This window comes from Otolemur garnettii, unplaced genomic scaffold, assembly GCF_000181295.1.
Source record: "Otolemur garnettii isolate 467f Iridium unplaced genomic scaffold, OtoGar3 scaffold00171, whole genome shotgun sequence".
NCBI classification, from domain to species: domain Eukaryota; kingdom Metazoa; phylum Chordata; class Mammalia; order Primates; family Galagidae; genus Otolemur; species Otolemur garnettii.
In genome coordinates, this window is record NW_003852566.1 from 3,322,104 (window position 1) to 3,338,787 (window position 16,684).

Sequence of the window (16,684 nt, forward strand, 5' to 3'; positions counted from 1 at the left end):
CCTGACGCCAACCCCCCGGGCCCCCACTGCCCTGTCACAGTCCTGGGCTGTTGTTTGCTCCTGTTTCTCCAGTTGACTGAGTGATGCATCTTCTCTGGTTTCTCTCTGTCTCTCTAGTTCTTGGCTCAGGGCCAGCACATAGAGGCCCTTCAATGAATGAGTGAATGGGCGAGTGAATGAATGTGCTGTGTCCCTGAGCTCACAGGGGAGGAAGATGGCAGGTGGCAGCTTCCATGGAGCTGTGAGCACTGAGCTCCTTTGCTGCAGGCACAGCTCTGCAGCCCACGTGAGATTCTCTCATGCATGAGGGCATCAGTGTGTGTGTGTATGAGTGTACATGAGTGCATGCGTGTGTGCAGAACTGGTGTGCGGGCCTGTTGGCTCTGGTTCTTGCCTTGCTGTCTCTGTGTGCTTCTAGGTTGCAGGCCTGGGAGGGGAGGGGCCCTCCCTGTGCATGTTGCCATGTACCTGTCCTTCCTTCTGAGAGCAGCCACTGCTCCTCTGGGGATCCCTGGACTCTCAGAAGACAGACGTGCCCAGCTGCCCTGGAGGGGCTTGGAACATCACTGACAAAGTCTTGGCATCTCAGCCTATCCCGTCTCTCTTTCCAGCAACACTATTTTCTCCCAGAAGCCTTGGGACAGTTCACCAGTGTGGCAGCCACTTATTGTCATGCCCCAAACTAGATTAAAGACATTAAAAAAAAAAAAAGAGTGAAAAGAAATCTGCCCTAAAGGTTTGGTGGTTTCAGAATAAAACAGGCACCACCTCCCCTTCCAGAAGACACAGTCTTAAGTTAGGGGAGGGCGGGAAGACAGATGCGTAAACACTGAGCACAGAACAGTGCTGTATACCAAAGGCCAGAGTGCACTGGGAAGTACAATTTTCTTCTGGCTTGTGTAGAAAGGCTTTCGAGAGGTAAAGACTAGGGTGGTGTCTGTGGCTCAGAGGAGTAGGACACCAGCCCCATATGCCAGAGGTGGTGGGTTCAAACCCAGCCCCAGCCAAAAACTGCAAAAAAAAAAAAAAAAGGTAAAGAGTAGTAGGGTTGTAAAGAATGAACAGGAGTTCACAAAAAAGACAAGGTAGAGAAAGGCCTCTTGGGGAATCTCATAGCACTGACCACCGGTGTGATGCTGATTCTGTGTCTGTTTCTTTAGGGTCTGGGAACCCTTGTAGGGGCAGGGACCGAATTTTACCTTGCTTACTTCTAGGACCCCAAGGACCCAGCCTGGGGGCCAGGGCAAGCAGCTCCTCAGTAAATAGCAGCTGCCTCGACTGTTAATTGTGCAGATTGGGCGGAAATCCGCATGGGGCTGGGGGGCTCAGGGAAAATAGAACACAAACGAGGGACAAGCAGGAGGACAGACCAGGGCACCACAGTTCCTCCCCCTGCCTCCTTCAGTGCAGTACACAGCTAAGTGTCTTGGGATCTGTTTGACAGAGAAAAATCCCCAGTGTTGGGAGAGAAATAAACAGGATTCCCATGAGCTGCCGCTTCAAACACTAGGTGTTTGAAGGTGATCAGGAAGTGATCATTACAGCCCTTCTTCCAGCTGAAACCTTCGTGTACTGTCTGGGAGCTGGGCTACCAGTCCTCTCATTACTCAACACGGAAGCTAATTGTCTTCCCCGCTTCCTCAGAATTTATTTGAGCAATTTGCCAGTCATTTAGAGGCCAGCGTGTTTACATATTTATTTCTCCTTCTTGAGAACAGCATTGATTACCGCTTTATATTCCTGACGACGGCTGGGAGCTTAGCAAACTTGTCTGTGGTGTCTCTCTGGGGAAGGGTGCTTGCGGCTGGGCAATGTGAGCCTGCTAAGTTGGTTCAGTGAAACAAGTTATCATCTCCGTTCTACTGGTGAGGAAGCTGAGGCAAGGAGCAGAGAAACGGCCACAGCCACAGACTAGCAGCAAGTGGATTTGCCAGCAGTTTGTGTGCGCCTGGAGAGGAGCTAAGCTACCTGTCCAGTCAGCCTCTACCACTTCTCAATGAGAGCAGTACACTCCTAGTGAAGGCACCAACTGGGAGAGGCAGGAAGCTCACAGGATCTGAGCCTGGCCTTCTCAAATCGGCCCTAGAATATGGGAAGCAGATCACCTCCCGACACTACCATGTTTCCCCGAAAATAAGACACTGTCTTATATTTATTTTTTCTCAAGAAGACACATTAGGGCTTATTTTCACGGGATGTCTTCTTTTTACTAAGTATAATACAACAATCTACATTAAAATACAGTTAAGTCATCTTCTGGAACCTGACAGGGGGAGCCAACCTTGTTGGTGGGGCTGGCGCTAGTGATGTATGAACTCCTTTCCCCTTTCAGCCGTGTCCGCTTGCGAGCAATAGGATGCTTGTGACTGCGGTTACCACATGCGCACCCATGCAAGTGTGAACGGCTCGGAGAAAGGAGCTGTGGCAGATAAAAGGTATTCCAATCTTCCTTACCACTCAGTGCTGAAATGCAGGGCGTGGCTATGCGGATAAGCTGCATAGCCACGCCCATCACTAGGTCTTATTATGGAGTAGGACTTATATTTAACAAATGCATAGGAATCCTGCTAGGGCTTATTTGGGGGGTAGGTCTTATTTTCAGGGAAACATGGTAGCTCCTTCATCAGCACTCTGAGCAGCCCAACCCAGGCGCTCGGGGAACCAAGACTCAGACCATCAGCAGCCACCAGGGTCCCTGTTCACTATGGCCTCTCAGTGCCTAGAGCAAAGTAGGGTACACAGGTGCTCAAGTCAGAATAATTTGGAATTAGCTGGGCACCAGCATCCCCTTCAACAAACATGTACAAAACACATGTTCCAGGCACAGTTATGGAAGCTGGGGATGAACAAGGTGGCTTTGGGTGCCTCCTGTCCTGCTGGAGAAGGAAAGAGCAACATTACAGAGTCCGGGTGGCATGACACCATCCCCCATCCTACGCTCGCCTATGGGGCCTCTTCCCCCTTCATGAGGGGACTGGGATGCCAGCTCTGCAGCCAGGCTCTCCTGGTTTGGGGCTCAGCTATCAGGCTCCTCACCTGAAAATTCAGATGGTAATCCCAGTGCCCACTTCACAGGGTTTGGGAGCATTAAATGAGGCACTAAGGTGAGTGTGCTGGGAAGACACTGCTCCCTCCTCAAGTGTCCATTCTTGATCCAAGTGCCTCGCCCAAAGTCAGGAAGTAGCAGATGTGGGATCTGAATCCGGGTCTCATGACTCCAGAACTCTTTCTTCTCTGTCTCAGTCTCTCTGCTAGGGTGCTTTTGCCTTTTAATTTCATCAGGGACAAGAGTTTGCGCTTTGTAACTTAACCTTCCCAGGTCTTTTATAGCCACTGCGATATTCTGGGCTGGACCCTTGCAAATGCTCTAAGCCTCACAATTTCCAGGCTTCCTCTTGCCCCTCAGGAAAGGGCTCAGGAGTCACAAAACCCTGCTGACTGATTTTCCTTTTGGCTCTGCCCCTCACTTAGCTGAGTGGCTTTACGGGTGAGTTTCTGCCCCTCCATAGGCCTTGGTTTCCCCTTTCATATAATAAAGGATTATCTGACCTGCTCCGCACCTTCAGCTGCAGGAGAAAGCACGTTACAGACACGCACACACCTCATGCTCACAAGATGCCCAGAAGAAACATGATCGCCTCTACTGTGCTGGTGAGGAAACCCAGATGTGGAGCAGGGAGACACTGGTAGACACCCAAGGAGCAAGCAGCCTGGCCAGGGCGTGAACCTGACTCTGGCGCTCAAAGGCCCTTCAAGTCCTAAAATCCTCATTGTTTATTAAAAAAGCATAAGCTTAGGCGGCGCTTGTGGCTCAAGGAGTAGGGCACCGGCTCCATATGCTGTAGGTAGCAAGTTCAAACCTACCCCAGCCAAAAACTGCAAAAAAAAAGCACAAGCTTGCTTCCCACTTGCCAGTCTTCCGAGCTCTGTGTCTCACCTGCAGTGACGTCACTGTGGACAGGTCCTTCAGTTTCCCTTCCTCGTCCTTTAGGTTATATCCCTCGGGCCTCTTATCTCGCTCGGTAATCTTCCATAATTTGATAGTTTTATCTTTAAAAATAGAACAAAGTAAAACAAGACACAAAATTAACCAACAGAACAGAAAACAGAATATCCACTTCAGTCCATTAGATAGTGATGCACCTTCCCCAGGAAATGGGGATTCTACCGACAGGCGGCCTTCGAACTCAAACTGTGACCCCCCCTGGTCGGCACCCTGCAGACTTTGGACTCGCTAAGCCTCCACAGTCACAAGCCCTCTCTCTGGCCCTGTTGGTTTTGCCTAACTGGAGAACCCTTACTACTGCACTAGCCAAAACAAACACCACCACCACCCCCCACGACAATTGATACCAAAGGCTGCCTCTAGGACTCAAAACCAGGGATGGGAAGCTCTGAGGGGAGGGTAGCTTGGAAAGATGATCTTTCCTCCAGAGAGGCAGACATGTCCCTCTTAAATGATTGTTTAAAAGGTGCTTGAGGTTTAGAACTCACCAGAGGATCCCCAGGTATGCTGTCCTCAGGGAGGACACAGTGTCACTGACTCTGCTCCTGCACAAGGGAAGGGTCCCGTGGGCTCCTGGGCTGAGCCTGACCCTGTGCCAGGTACCCCTTAGGTGACACATACACCACCCTTAGGGAACCTGGCACAGGGGGCAAGCCTGGTGCCTGGAGGATGTCATAGCAGGGATACATCGCTTAGCAGAGAGGTCAGAGAAAGTGTGTCCAATCCTAGCCCAGGCTCCTCTGACCCATAAGAAGGAAGGAAGGTGAGCAGAGTGAGGGACTGTGGACAGCCACTGTCCACTGCCCAGGAGCAGGATGACCCCAGGCCTCTGCCTCAGAGCAGATGATGGAAAGCTAGGGATCTGGGGGCACATGTCCCTCCCTGAGGCAGAGTGATCAGGAGGCCATATCACTATATTTGCTGGCCTTGCCCCTTGTCGGAAACCTCAAGATCCCTTCACCCTAAAAGACAGTGTTCCCAAAGATGGATGTGGCAATGCCGTCTACATTGGGAAGAACAACCTGGGTCCAGCCACATGGAGAGGTGAGGAAGTCCTGGCATATTCATTTGATGTGAGATACATGCCATGCAAATATTTTTTAGGCATTCTAAAGACCCAGAAAAATCCTCATGAGATAAATGATGTAAAAAACAAGGATTTGTCTGTAACTCCAGCACTCTGGGAGGCTGAGGTAGGAGGATCACTTGAGGCTAGGAGTTCAGGACAAGCCTGAGCAATGGAGAGCATCTCTAACGGCAAGGGGAGGGAGGGGATGGGAGAGAGGGAAAGGAAGGGGAGGGGAGAGAGGGAAGGGAAGGGGAGGGGAGAGAGGGAAGGGAAGGGGAGGGGAGAGAGGGAAGGGAAGGAGAGGGGAGAGAGGGAAGAGAAGGGAAAGGAAAGCAGAGGGGAGGGGAAGGAAGAGAGGAGGGGAGGAGAGGGGGGAAGGAAGGGGAAAGGGAAAGGAGAAGAAAGGAAAGGAAAGTGAAAGAAAAGAAAATATCCAAACAAGCATCTGCTAACAAGCGGCTACAACCTGTACCCAGCACTGGCAGCCGGCAAGGCCTCACCATTGGTGGACAGGAGCGAGTGGGCGGCGTTCTGCTGCGGGAGCCATTTGATCTTGTTGATTTTCTCCTCTATCTCCAGGCTCTTAAGATAGTCGAACTCTGGCTCGTGGCTCTGGAAAGTGCTGTAGACGTCATACTCGCCCTGGCTGTGAGGTGCATTTTTACTCTGCAAGGAAACCCCGGAGAAGGGGTCTGAGTACCACGACAGATAAGGGCAATGGCCAAAACCTTGGAGGGCCTGACAGCCGTGGGCACCAGGTGCCAGCAGTGCCCAGGGATCCAATTCAAGGGTCAAAGGAAACTAACTCTGCATTTTAAATGGCCCATAACGACAGGCTGTGTGGCTGTGGCCACCCTCTGCCTTGTCATCAGTCCAATAAGCAAGAACACCTGAGCCAGCTCAGACCTACTGAGCTCTGACTATGGTTCTGAGCTGGGTGCTTCCTGTGCCTCAGCTCATTCTGCCCTCAAGGCCTCCTCTGTGGTGGGTCCCATGACTCACCCCATATTACAGATGAGCAAGCAAAGGCTCAGAGAGGATGCGACCTCCAGAAAGGGCATGTGTACAACTTAGGCCTGACTCGGGGGATAAGTGAGCACACTTCCCACCAGAGCACAGCAAGCTGCAATGTGTCGCCAGATCACCTCCCGACTCTCCTCACCGTGCCCAGCTCCTTGTAATAAAGACCCTGGCGTGAAGCACTGGGTCCACTGCAGGCACCAGAGACCATTTTCCTGGGAGACAATTCAAGTTTACACAACATAAAACCACAACCAGGAACCAGTGAAGACTTTCAACCAAGCAGAATTTCTAGTTTTTCTCTTAACTTTCCAAAAGTAGCTATTTTTATATTCCTATCCTTGGCTTGCCTTTGAAAAGCTTTAAAGTTTTTCAATACTTTTGCCTGTGAGTCACGTCATCTAACAGGAGCACTCGCTAAGCCCAAGGTCAGTGGCACCAGAATAAAAAAAAAAAGAGAAAAATTCAAAATCAAGAAACTTACATCTACCAATTTAATTTCTTTCTTCAGTCCGGCAAAAGGAAGGTTTGGTTTTCTACAGCAGGGGTGGGGAACCTGTAGCCTCAAAGCCATGTGTGGCCCCTCAACTGAATCCGAATTTTATAGAACAAATCCTTTTATTATTTATTTATTATCATTATTTTTTGAAACAGAGTCTCACTTTGTTGCCCTTGGTAGAGGGCCATGACATCATAGCTCATAGCAATCTCAAACTCCTGTGCTCAAGTGAGCCTCCTGCCTTAGCCTCTGAGTAGCTAGGATTACAGGTGCCTGCCACGACACCTGGCTACTTTTTCTATTTTTAGTAGAGACCGGCTCTTGCTTTTGCTCAGGCTGGTCTCAAAATCCTGAGCTCAAACAATCTTCCCACCTCAGCCTTCCAGAGTACAAAGACAAAACAAATCCCTTCAATAAAGGGATTTGTTCCGTGAAGCTGGAATTTAGTCAAAAGGCCACATTCGAGGATCCAGAGGGCTACATGTGGACCCAAAGCACAGGTTCCCTACCCCTGTGTGACATCACCTGTGCCCACCACAGCGCGGTGCTGGGTAACTGATTAGCAGCTGTTTGCTAGCAGGTGTCCCTGTAAACTGTGTGGAACCCTCCAGGCTCTGCTCGTCACCTGTAAAATGTGCGAATAATAGCACCTAACTGCACCATAGGCTTGTCGTGAGGGACGGTTGTGAGTGACCAAGGTAAAGTCAGGCTCCAGGACGGTCAGCTGTGGGGCCCCAGCTCAGGAGTGAATGTAGGACGGATGAGACTACGACTGCTCTTCTTCCCACTCCCTGCAGTCACAACCCCTCACCCCCCACCCGGTTCCTAGTTTCAGGGATGTCCCATGACTTGTTTGCTGAGGGCAATGACCCTCTGAGGCAGGTGATGTGTAAGTTACAGACCTTGGTCTTGGAGTCAGGCAGGCCCAGGTTCAATCCTGGTCTGCTGTTGCTAGCTGGGGGCTTATCTGAGTTCCCTCACTCGTAAAATAGGCATGGACCCTTATCCCCCAAGTAAGCAAAGAGGAGTCCATGGAGAATACTTAGCAAGGCGTCTGAATGCAGCAGGTGTTCATCCTGAGGGTCTTTTAGTGGTCCAGAGATGTGCCCCTGGGCAGGCTGTCCCAGGCCACTGCCATCTTGCTCCTTATTCTGTTGGGCAATGAACCCCCCTGGGGGGTGGGGCTGGAGGTGCAGAGTAGGGGCAGGGGCCCAGGGCAAGAGCCAGCTGGACGTAAGTAGATCCCCTCCCCTCCCCACTCTGACCAGGACAATGCCAGGTCACCTAGGCAGAGGAAGGCTTAATTGGAGGCAGAGCCAGGACAGCAGCTGACTCCTCTGAGCTCCACCATAGGGGTCTAGGAGAGAATGAGGTGCAGGGAGCAATCCACAAACATCAAGGCTTTGGGAGCCCATCCAAAGGACTCTCACCTCTGGCCCAGTAGAACCACCCCTACATCCCAGAGCACCCCTTTCCCTCCACCCCTGGGACACTCTGGTAGAGGGAGGGCAGTTTCCTCTAAGCTGTGATCCTGGAATCTGTGGGTTCAGGAGTCCTACAGTCCCACCCCACCCACCTCCTACCACACCCCACCTCCACTTGACTCCTCTTGCCTCTAGACCCCACCCCGTCCTGCCACAACCCCACACCTGACTCTGCCTCCCACTGGCTCTTCCCCAAGACCCTGAACATTACATCACACCTCTGGTTCCCGCTGGAAGATGACAACTCGGCCGCCCTTGTCACCTGTGGCCAGCAGCTCTCCAGTGTGGTTGAACTCAACGGTAGAGATGATGTCAGCTGGGGAGACAGGACATGCAGCTTGTTAGAAGCAGATGCTGTGCCATCAGCAGCTCCATGCCGGCCCCTCCCAAGGCCTGCTGGGCCCTCTAGCCCCTCCTGCCCCCTCCTCGCTATAGAACACCCTCCCCCTCCCCTGTCTTCTACCCTCCGGCCCTTCCTCCAAGAAGCATTCTGGAGGCTTCCTCAGGTGCTGAGCAAGTGACCAAACCTGAGACTCACTAAGCCCTCCCCCTCCCCCCCAGCCCACAGCCCTGTGACAGACAGGTGGTTGTGTTCCAGGCCTGGGGTCCACATGGGGAGCCTGGCATGAGAGACCAGGCAGGGAAGGGCCACCCCCACAGGATGGCAGTAGGTAATGCTTCCAAGGAGGCATGTGGGAAAAAGGGTTGGGGAGGTTGCTTTGGGGGGCAGCCTGGGCACTGGCCAGCAGACTCCACAGTAGCTCCACAGGGACTGAAGGAGGCACCTAAAGCCACCTTGACTTGGCCTCTCCCTCCTGTCTCGAACCTTCAATAGGCTCCTGTATTCCAACAACCTCAGACAGGCCAGCCCTCCCCAGAGTCTGCTGGAGGCTTTCTCAAAGCTTCACACACAGTTTAAGGCTGGGGTGAATTAGCCGCTCCCCTTCGGAGCCCAGCTTGGGCTCCCACCTCCAGACAGGCCTCCGGATCTTGTCCTAGCCTGTGCTCCTAGCAGCTGAGCTCAGCTCTGTAGGTACCTGGCATCTGATCCCTCCCCGATCCCTCATCCCAACCGTGTTTCCTCAAGGTTCTCAGGGACTTTTCCTTCTGGGGTCACCCCAATACCTGGAGTCTTTGGCACCCCAGGCTGGCTCTCCTTCACGGGTAAGTGTTTGGAGAGAAACAACAGCCCCATCTCCAGGCCCCAGGTTTTGCATCTGGAAACAAAGGGAACACCCTTTCCAGCACTGACATTCTTGAGTTCTACAAGGCACAGAGATGACTGACCCATACATTCCAGGGGTCACCCCTAGGAGTAGGGGAGAGCAGAGTCAAGACAGGACTCTGGCCTGGAAGAGGCAAATCTGCCCCTCTGGAGCTGAGCCTGCTCTAGACAGCTCACTAACCCGAGGCTGAGGGCTGTTTCCACAGACAAGCTTCCAGAAATGATCTTTATTTTTAATTTGAATTCATTCTTAATATTTGAAAAGTGAAAGATTCCCTATATCTAAAAAAATTGCAAGTCCAGTATATCTTGAAACACAAAAGGTTCTACACCCTGTCCCCATATGCCCAAGCAGCAGCAGTGGACAGGAGCAGAGCAGGGCCCAGCCCTGTGAACAGAGCGTCTGTCCTTCAAATTCTTGACCTGGACTCATAGCCTCCAAATGCTCTGATTTCAAACAAACCACAGATCTGTCCACTCCCCTTCAGTCCTAGGAAGGATGATTAGGTGACTTCACTTCCTCATATTCTACTTTTTTTTTTTTTTGAGACAGAGTCTCACTTTGTCGCTTTCGGTTGAGTGCCGTGGCATCATAGCTTACAGCAACCTCAAACTCTTGGGCTCAGTGATCCTCTTGCCTCAGCCTCCCGAGTTGCTGGGACTACAGGTGCTCACCACAACGCCTGGCTAATTTTTTATTTTTGGTAGAGACTGGGTCTCGTTCTTACTCAGGCTGGTTCCAAACTCCTGAGCTCAAGCAATCCACCCACCTCAGTCTCCCATACTCTACTCCGACAGTGGTGGTTAAAGTTCTGAGTCCTAGTGTCTCTCTCTGCTCAACAATCCCCAACCCAGCAAGGCTTCACAGCAGGCCTGGAGACCAGCTGCTTCTTCCCTCTCACCTGGAAGATTGCAATAGCTTCCTAAGGGCTTTGGCTTTCTCTCTGGGATAGCTGCAATCGAGCCTCAAGGAGCAGCAGTGGGGAGCTGCTGAAGCCCAGGACTAAGCACTCAGTCCCCTGCTCAAAGCCCTCTGTGGCTCCCCATTTCATACCCATAGTAAAGCAAAGGTCTCAGAGTAGCAGAACAGCGCCTGGAGGCCAACCACGTCCAGAGACAAACCCTCACCCCTCCCGGCACCTACGTCCTTCTCCATGCAGCTTAGCTTGGCAGTGCCTCCCACATGGAGCAGAGTAATCTGCCAACCTTGACTATGGGCTTGTCCCTGTGATGTGGTGTGGCCTACAGGACAGCAATTAGATGAGCTGCAAGCAGAGACTGGAAGGAGCTGATACCCTGGGGTTTACCATCTTGTGCCTCTGCCATTGCCAGGAGGACCTGTCCAGGCTAGTCCATTGGTCCCCAGGGAGGAGAGGAAGTGAGAACAGCAGAGCTGCCCTGGCCAAGTCCAGCCTCCATCAGGGCTCCACAGAGCTGGGCAAGTGCAGCCAAGCCTAGATCACAGAATCTACAGATGCAGGATAAAAGAATGTTTATTGTCAAAGGCATAAGCTCTTGTGTTTCTAACTCAGCAAAAGGAAATTCATACACTCTTGCCTCTCCAGCAGCCTCACCTACTGCCCTCCCCCTTGTGCATCCCCTCTGAACTCTAGGCTCCTTGCTGTCTCAAAAGCCCTGGCTTCTTTCTGTCTTCAATACTTATTCTCTTGGCCTGGAATGATTTTGCCTGGAGAGCAGCACAGCAACTTCCTGTTCTTTCAATTCTGCTCACCTGTTATCTTCTGACCTTGGACCACCTTGTTAAAATTGCTCTCCACACCCCCATGTCCCAATCCAGAACGCCCTGATCTCCCATGAGCCTGCTCTGAAGTTTTCTGTAAGGCTAATATTGCCAGTTGGCTGTCTCCCTTGGCCAGAGTTAGCCCCACAAGGGCAGGAGGCTTGGCCTATGGACTCACAGCTGCACCTTCAAGGCCCAAAGGGTGCTGCACACAGCAGACACACCACAGATGCTTATCCAACAAATGCCTTTTATTTTTTCTCTCTAGGCCAATTGAGGCCACTCCTGAATGCACTGGCCTTCTGAGCCATGGGCAAATGCCAGCTTTGATGGCAAGAGGGAGGAGAGACAGAAAGTGGCTAGGGGCAGGATGATGATGGGCCAGACAAATTCAACCCCTAAGACAGTTGCACACGTCATTAAACTTAAAAGGGCAGGACAAGGAAACATGGGAACATACAAATGTCCATTGGATACAGACTCAGAAATGGGGCCGTGTCTCAGCCATCCCAATGCTGTCTGTTCCCAGGGCAGCCGGTCCTGGCCCAAAGACACACAAATACCTCTGGGCTGAAGCCAGAGCCAGAACCCAGCCAGGCAGGGGCCTCAGATGTGACTCCAGCTCTTGCTATTCCATATTAAAATCTCCAAGGAAGAAAGAACAGGATATAATTGTACCCAAAATGTCTTTGATTATATAGACCAGTGATAATAATCATAAGCAAACAAACTGGGCAGAGGGGAAAAACAGCTGGAAAGAATTCTCCTAAATGTTAATAGACATTGCTTTAGGGTAATTGAAATCATTTTCCTCCTGTTTCTACTTTTCTGTGTTTTCTGAATTTTCTGTAATGAAGGTCTATTATTTTTAATAGCTTTATGGGGGTACAATCTCTATACAAAAAAACCCCTGACATTTAATGTATACAATTTGACGGGTTTGGACATATGCATAATGTATATTACTTTTATGGTGGGAAAATAAGAATGCTATTAAATTAAAATGCCACGTAACTATTGCTATCCAGAGCAATTGTAGTCCACAAATGCCGGGTGGTTACCACAGTAACAGACACTAATGTCTGTGGGAAATTGACAATTTATATGCCATTTTCGTATCCACTGCTTCCTCTGAACCTCACACTAGCCCCTGGGGGAGATATTACTATTATTGACAGCTAAGGAGCTAGAGGCTCTCTCCATAGGAGAGACCTTGGGAGCTCTTTGCAGACCAATCAGAAGTCCTGGTCGGTCTCTTGGCTCAGCGCCTTGGCTGTGTGGCCTTGAGAAAACCATGCAACTTCTCTAGCCTCGATTTTGCCGTCTGTAGGGTGCTCCTGGTGGGGTTTTCCTAGGATTAGAACTTAAGTGAAACAGGGAGGTGAGAGGGCTTGAGAGGAAGGCCAGGAGGACCAGGAATCTGAGGAAGGATGAAACACCCATATTTACTGGACAGAAAGCTAAAGCTCTTTATCATCTTTGCTTCTGCTTTAGCAGAACTGGCAGCAATGAGCTCAGATTATGCAAAATGGATCTGTGGGTGAGGGACAGGGTTAGGGTTACCCAGCCTCACCAGCTACTGCCTGGCCACCGGACCCTCCAGTCCTGATTTGCAAACATTTATAGAAAAATTCTTAAAAATATTTTTAATTGAATTCTTTTTAGAGACAAGGTCTCACCTTGTCACCCAGGCTGAAATGTGGTGGTACGATCATACCTCACTGCAGCCTCGCACTCCTGGCCTCAACCAAATGCTCCAATCTCAGTCTCCAAGTAGCTGGGACTTACAGGCTCAAGCCTTTACAACTGGAGCTAGTAGATGTTTGGGGGGTTTTTTGCAGTTTTTGGCCGGGGCTGGGTTTGAACCTGCCACCTCCGGCATATGGGGCCAGTACCCTACTCCTTTGAGCCACAGGCGCCGCCACAGAGCTAGTAGATATTTAACATCTACTCACTTTTGTAGAGTTTTCAGGGTTTGTCTTAGGAAAACTTGCCTCCCCTCAGAAGCAGAAGTTCCCATTTGTCAAGCCATAAAACCAGGTGTTTTGGCAGTCAACCTCCCTGGATAAAGTCCAGTCCATCAGCAAGCCAGGAAGCCTTTCTGGACTGCCCCTTTCTCCTCACCCCCACTTCAGTGGTCTCTCCTACAACTACAGTCTTAAGGCCATTGTATCCCCTTCACATGGTACTGCGCACTTCTACGTGGCGCTGCCTGTGTCTGTGTGGCCTTGACAGAGAAGCCAGGATGGCAGCGTGGTCAGGCACACTCACCCCCATTTCTGCAGCACTCGCTATCTGCCAGGCACTGCTCTGAATGCTCCTGGTCCTGGCCTAGGAGCTCCCACTGGAACAATTCTCTCACCAATAACCCCGACAGACTGCAATCCCCCGACAACACAGCAACCCAACAACAACAAACAAAACTCTCTGAAGGCACTGAGAGTGAAGAAACACAGGCAGACACCGCAGGGCTTGGCAGCTGGGCCTCCAGGCTGCATGGCTTTTAGCCTGAGGACAAGACCCACCTGTGTCACGTAGCTGCAGACAGACAGCCAGAGTCTCACAGGCTTGATAAATTAGAGAGAATCTGTGTAAATCTCAGCAGCTGGAAAGTGAGAGTAAAAGTCCTGGGAGGAAGAGAGCCAAAGAGAGGGCTGCCCGAATGTGGCACAGAAACCCCAAACCACACAGGCACAGGACGGACCCGGCAGCTGCAGCTGCACTGGGGCTTCTGCTGCTGCTCCTGCTACAGACAGAGTCTACAGGTGATTCAGACAACACAAAACAGAACCAACATGGTTTCTGGAGGAAAGTCTGAAAATCTAGAGTCCCTGTCATGTTACCATTCACAACACTCAGTTTATGATCCAAAATTTATGAAGATGAAGAAATGAGAAAACGCCACAAATATTTAATATAAAAGATAATCAATGAAAACTGACCCTGAAGTGTCCTGGCTACTGGAATTAGCACACAGAGGTTTTTAAAGCAGCTGTTATAACAATGTTAAGAGTGTAAAGACAATCTGCTCATATTAGTGAAAGGGGAACTCAACTGAGAAATAAACTGTCAAAAAAGGAACTAAATGGAAATTCAATAACTGAAAAACAAAATAACTGAAACAGAAAAATCAATGAACTTCTTCATAGAAAGCTTGAGACAACAGAAGAATTAGTGAACTTGAAGATAACTTCAGTAGAAATTATCTGAAGAATGGATGGACTTTTTTGTTTAAACAAAAAGAACAGATTTCAAGGACATGTGGGATAATATAATAATAGGGTCCAACACAGTGGTTCCCAATCTTTTTACCACCAGAGACTGGTTTCATGGAAGACAATTTTTCTACAGACTGGGGTAGGATGGATGGTTTGAGGATGATTCATGCACATTACATCTCAGATCACTGGGCATTAGATTCACATATGGAGTGAATCTAGGCCCTGCGTGCATGAGTTTACAGTAGGGTTCAGCCTCCTGTAAGAATCTATTGCAGCCACTGATCTAACAGGAGGCACACAGAGCTCAGGTGGGGATGTGAGTGATGAGGGAGCAGCTGTAAATACAGATGAAGCATTGCTGGCTCATTCACTTGCCCGCCGCTCACCTCCTGCGGTGCGGCCCAGTTCCTAGCAAGCTGCAGACTGGTACCAGCCTACAGCCCAGGGGTTGGGGACCACAGGTCTAACACACATGCAACTGGAGATGCAGAGAGAGAGGAGAGAGAGAATAGAAAGAAAAACTTGAAGAAATAGTGACTGAAAAATATCCCAATTTGGTAAAAGACATCAATTTACAAACTTAAGCAGCTTAGCTAACTTCAAGAAAAACAGATACAAAGAAAATTACACCGAGGTATATCATGGTCTATCATTGCAGAAAACTGAAATAATGAGAAAATTCTCTAAGCAGCCAGAATAAAACCAACATATTACATTCAGAGACACCATGACTCAACAACGACCGATTTCTCAGCAGAAATAATGGAGTCCAGAAGACTCTTTTAAAGTGTGAAAAGAAAATTGTAAAACCTGCAAACACAGAATTCTAAATTCAGTGGAAATGTTTTTTTAAGAATGAAAGGAAAATAAAGACATTTCAGATAAAGCTCTTTCATGGGCTAGCTCTTTAATCTTGGCACAATGCTTCTGTCTGATTACCACTCTGTTTACAGATGAGGAGACCTGGTCAAGCTTGCCCAAAGTCACAGGCTGTGGCAGAGTCTTTGCAATGAGCTCCTTTGGCATGCATGCCCCTGCACTCATACTGCAGGACCCTGAGCTGCCACTGGCCAAAGCCGTGGGCTCAGGTACCAGTTCATCTACCAGGTCCCATGGGCGACAAGTGAGTCCTTGAGAATCCAGGCTGTCCTTCCCCCAGGGAGCTCCTCCTTCCTTCTTGTGCAGCTCTGAGGCAGTCCCCAAATGGAGGGGCAGCATAAGAAGAGGCACCTTGAAGGCATTCAGGGACCTCCAGACAAAGAGGCATCAGCCACCACCATCAGCCAGGCACAGCACAGACCTAGCAGTGGCCACTCAGAAGAGTGAGAGAGAGGTGGTGTCCAAAGTAACCAACCAAGTGACAGGTCTCTGAATGCCAGAGCCAGAGATGGGCAGTCAAAGATGGTAATGGAGGTTGAGTTGTGTCTCCCAAAAAGATATTTTGAAGTCTAATGCCTGGTAACTATGAATGAACTTATTTGGAAACAAAGTCTTTGCAGATGACCGAGTTAAGATGCAGCCACCCTGGATCAGTGTCCTGAATAGAAGGTCATATGAAGACACAGGGATGGCCAGACACCATGGAGAAGGCCACAGGATGATGAAGGCAGAGGGTGGAGGGATGCATTTGCATACCAAGGAACGCTAAGGACTGATAGCACCTCCAGGAGCCAGGAAGAGGCCTGAAGGAGAGCATGGCCCTACCAGCTCCTTGATTTCAGGTTTCTAGCCTCCAGAACTGTGTAAGAATACCTTTTGGTGTTTTAAGCAACGCAGTTTGTGATACCTTGTCAGAGCTTCCCCCGGAAACTAACACAGAACGGAAATAAGAGGGCTGCAGGGAGCTGCCTGGAGAACTCGGGCTACACCCTGGCCTGTGGGCCTGGAGAACCTGGGCTACACCCTGGCCTGTGGGCCTGGAGAACCCCGGCTGCACCCTGGCCTGTGGGCTCCTGTCAGTTTCCTTCCCCACTCGCCACAAGGGGGAGGCTCTGCCTTTGGGTCTTAAAGATGTCTCCTGTGTCTTTTAAGGTGATGGTATTCCAGTCCCCGCCCTGTTACCAACCAGCTGTGTGATCTGCCCTGGGGAACTGTCATCCCTGCCTGGCCACACTGCCCCTAGGGTGTCTGTGAAATTCAAACGATTCCATGGACCAGAATGTGCCCTGAAAACCTGGGAAAATAGGAGGAAGAATTAAGAAGCTCAACCAGGGACTTCCTACCCAGCTGGCAGGGGGATTTCCCTCCTTGTTCATCTCCATAAGTGCCACTGCCATCACTAATGATCCATCAGATGTCAAACCTCAGGGCGTGGGAGGGTGGGGAGGAGTGCTGTGGACAAGCCCAGCCTGGTCTTCCTGATGAGACTACTGCATCTAATCAGTGTTGTCAGAGGTCTCAGGCTGGTAAGGACGGGGGG

General features: G+C 50.4%; 1 protein-coding gene across 2 annotated transcripts in view; it reads right to left on the bottom strand.

Moving 5' to 3' along the window:
- The window catches only part of PPP2R2C (protein phosphatase 2 regulatory subunit Bgamma), a 155,263-nt gene that overhangs the window by 55,751 nt on the left and 82,828 nt on the right, over positions 1–16,684 (bottom strand). The window contains exons 2-4 of one of the 2 annotated variants that reach the window (XM_003800196.3): positions 8,297–8,394; positions 5,576–5,741; positions 3,938–4,050 (exon numbers count right to left, since the gene is read on the bottom strand). In XM_003800196.3, coding sequence (XP_003800244.1) covers positions 3,938–4,050; positions 5,576–5,741; positions 8,297–8,394 — 377 coding nt within the window. Of the gene's footprint in view, positions 1–3,937; positions 4,051–4,143; positions 4,175–5,575; positions 5,742–8,296; positions 8,395–16,684 lie in introns of those variants that run through there. The other variant, XM_023519304.1, reaches the window with a different exon arrangement.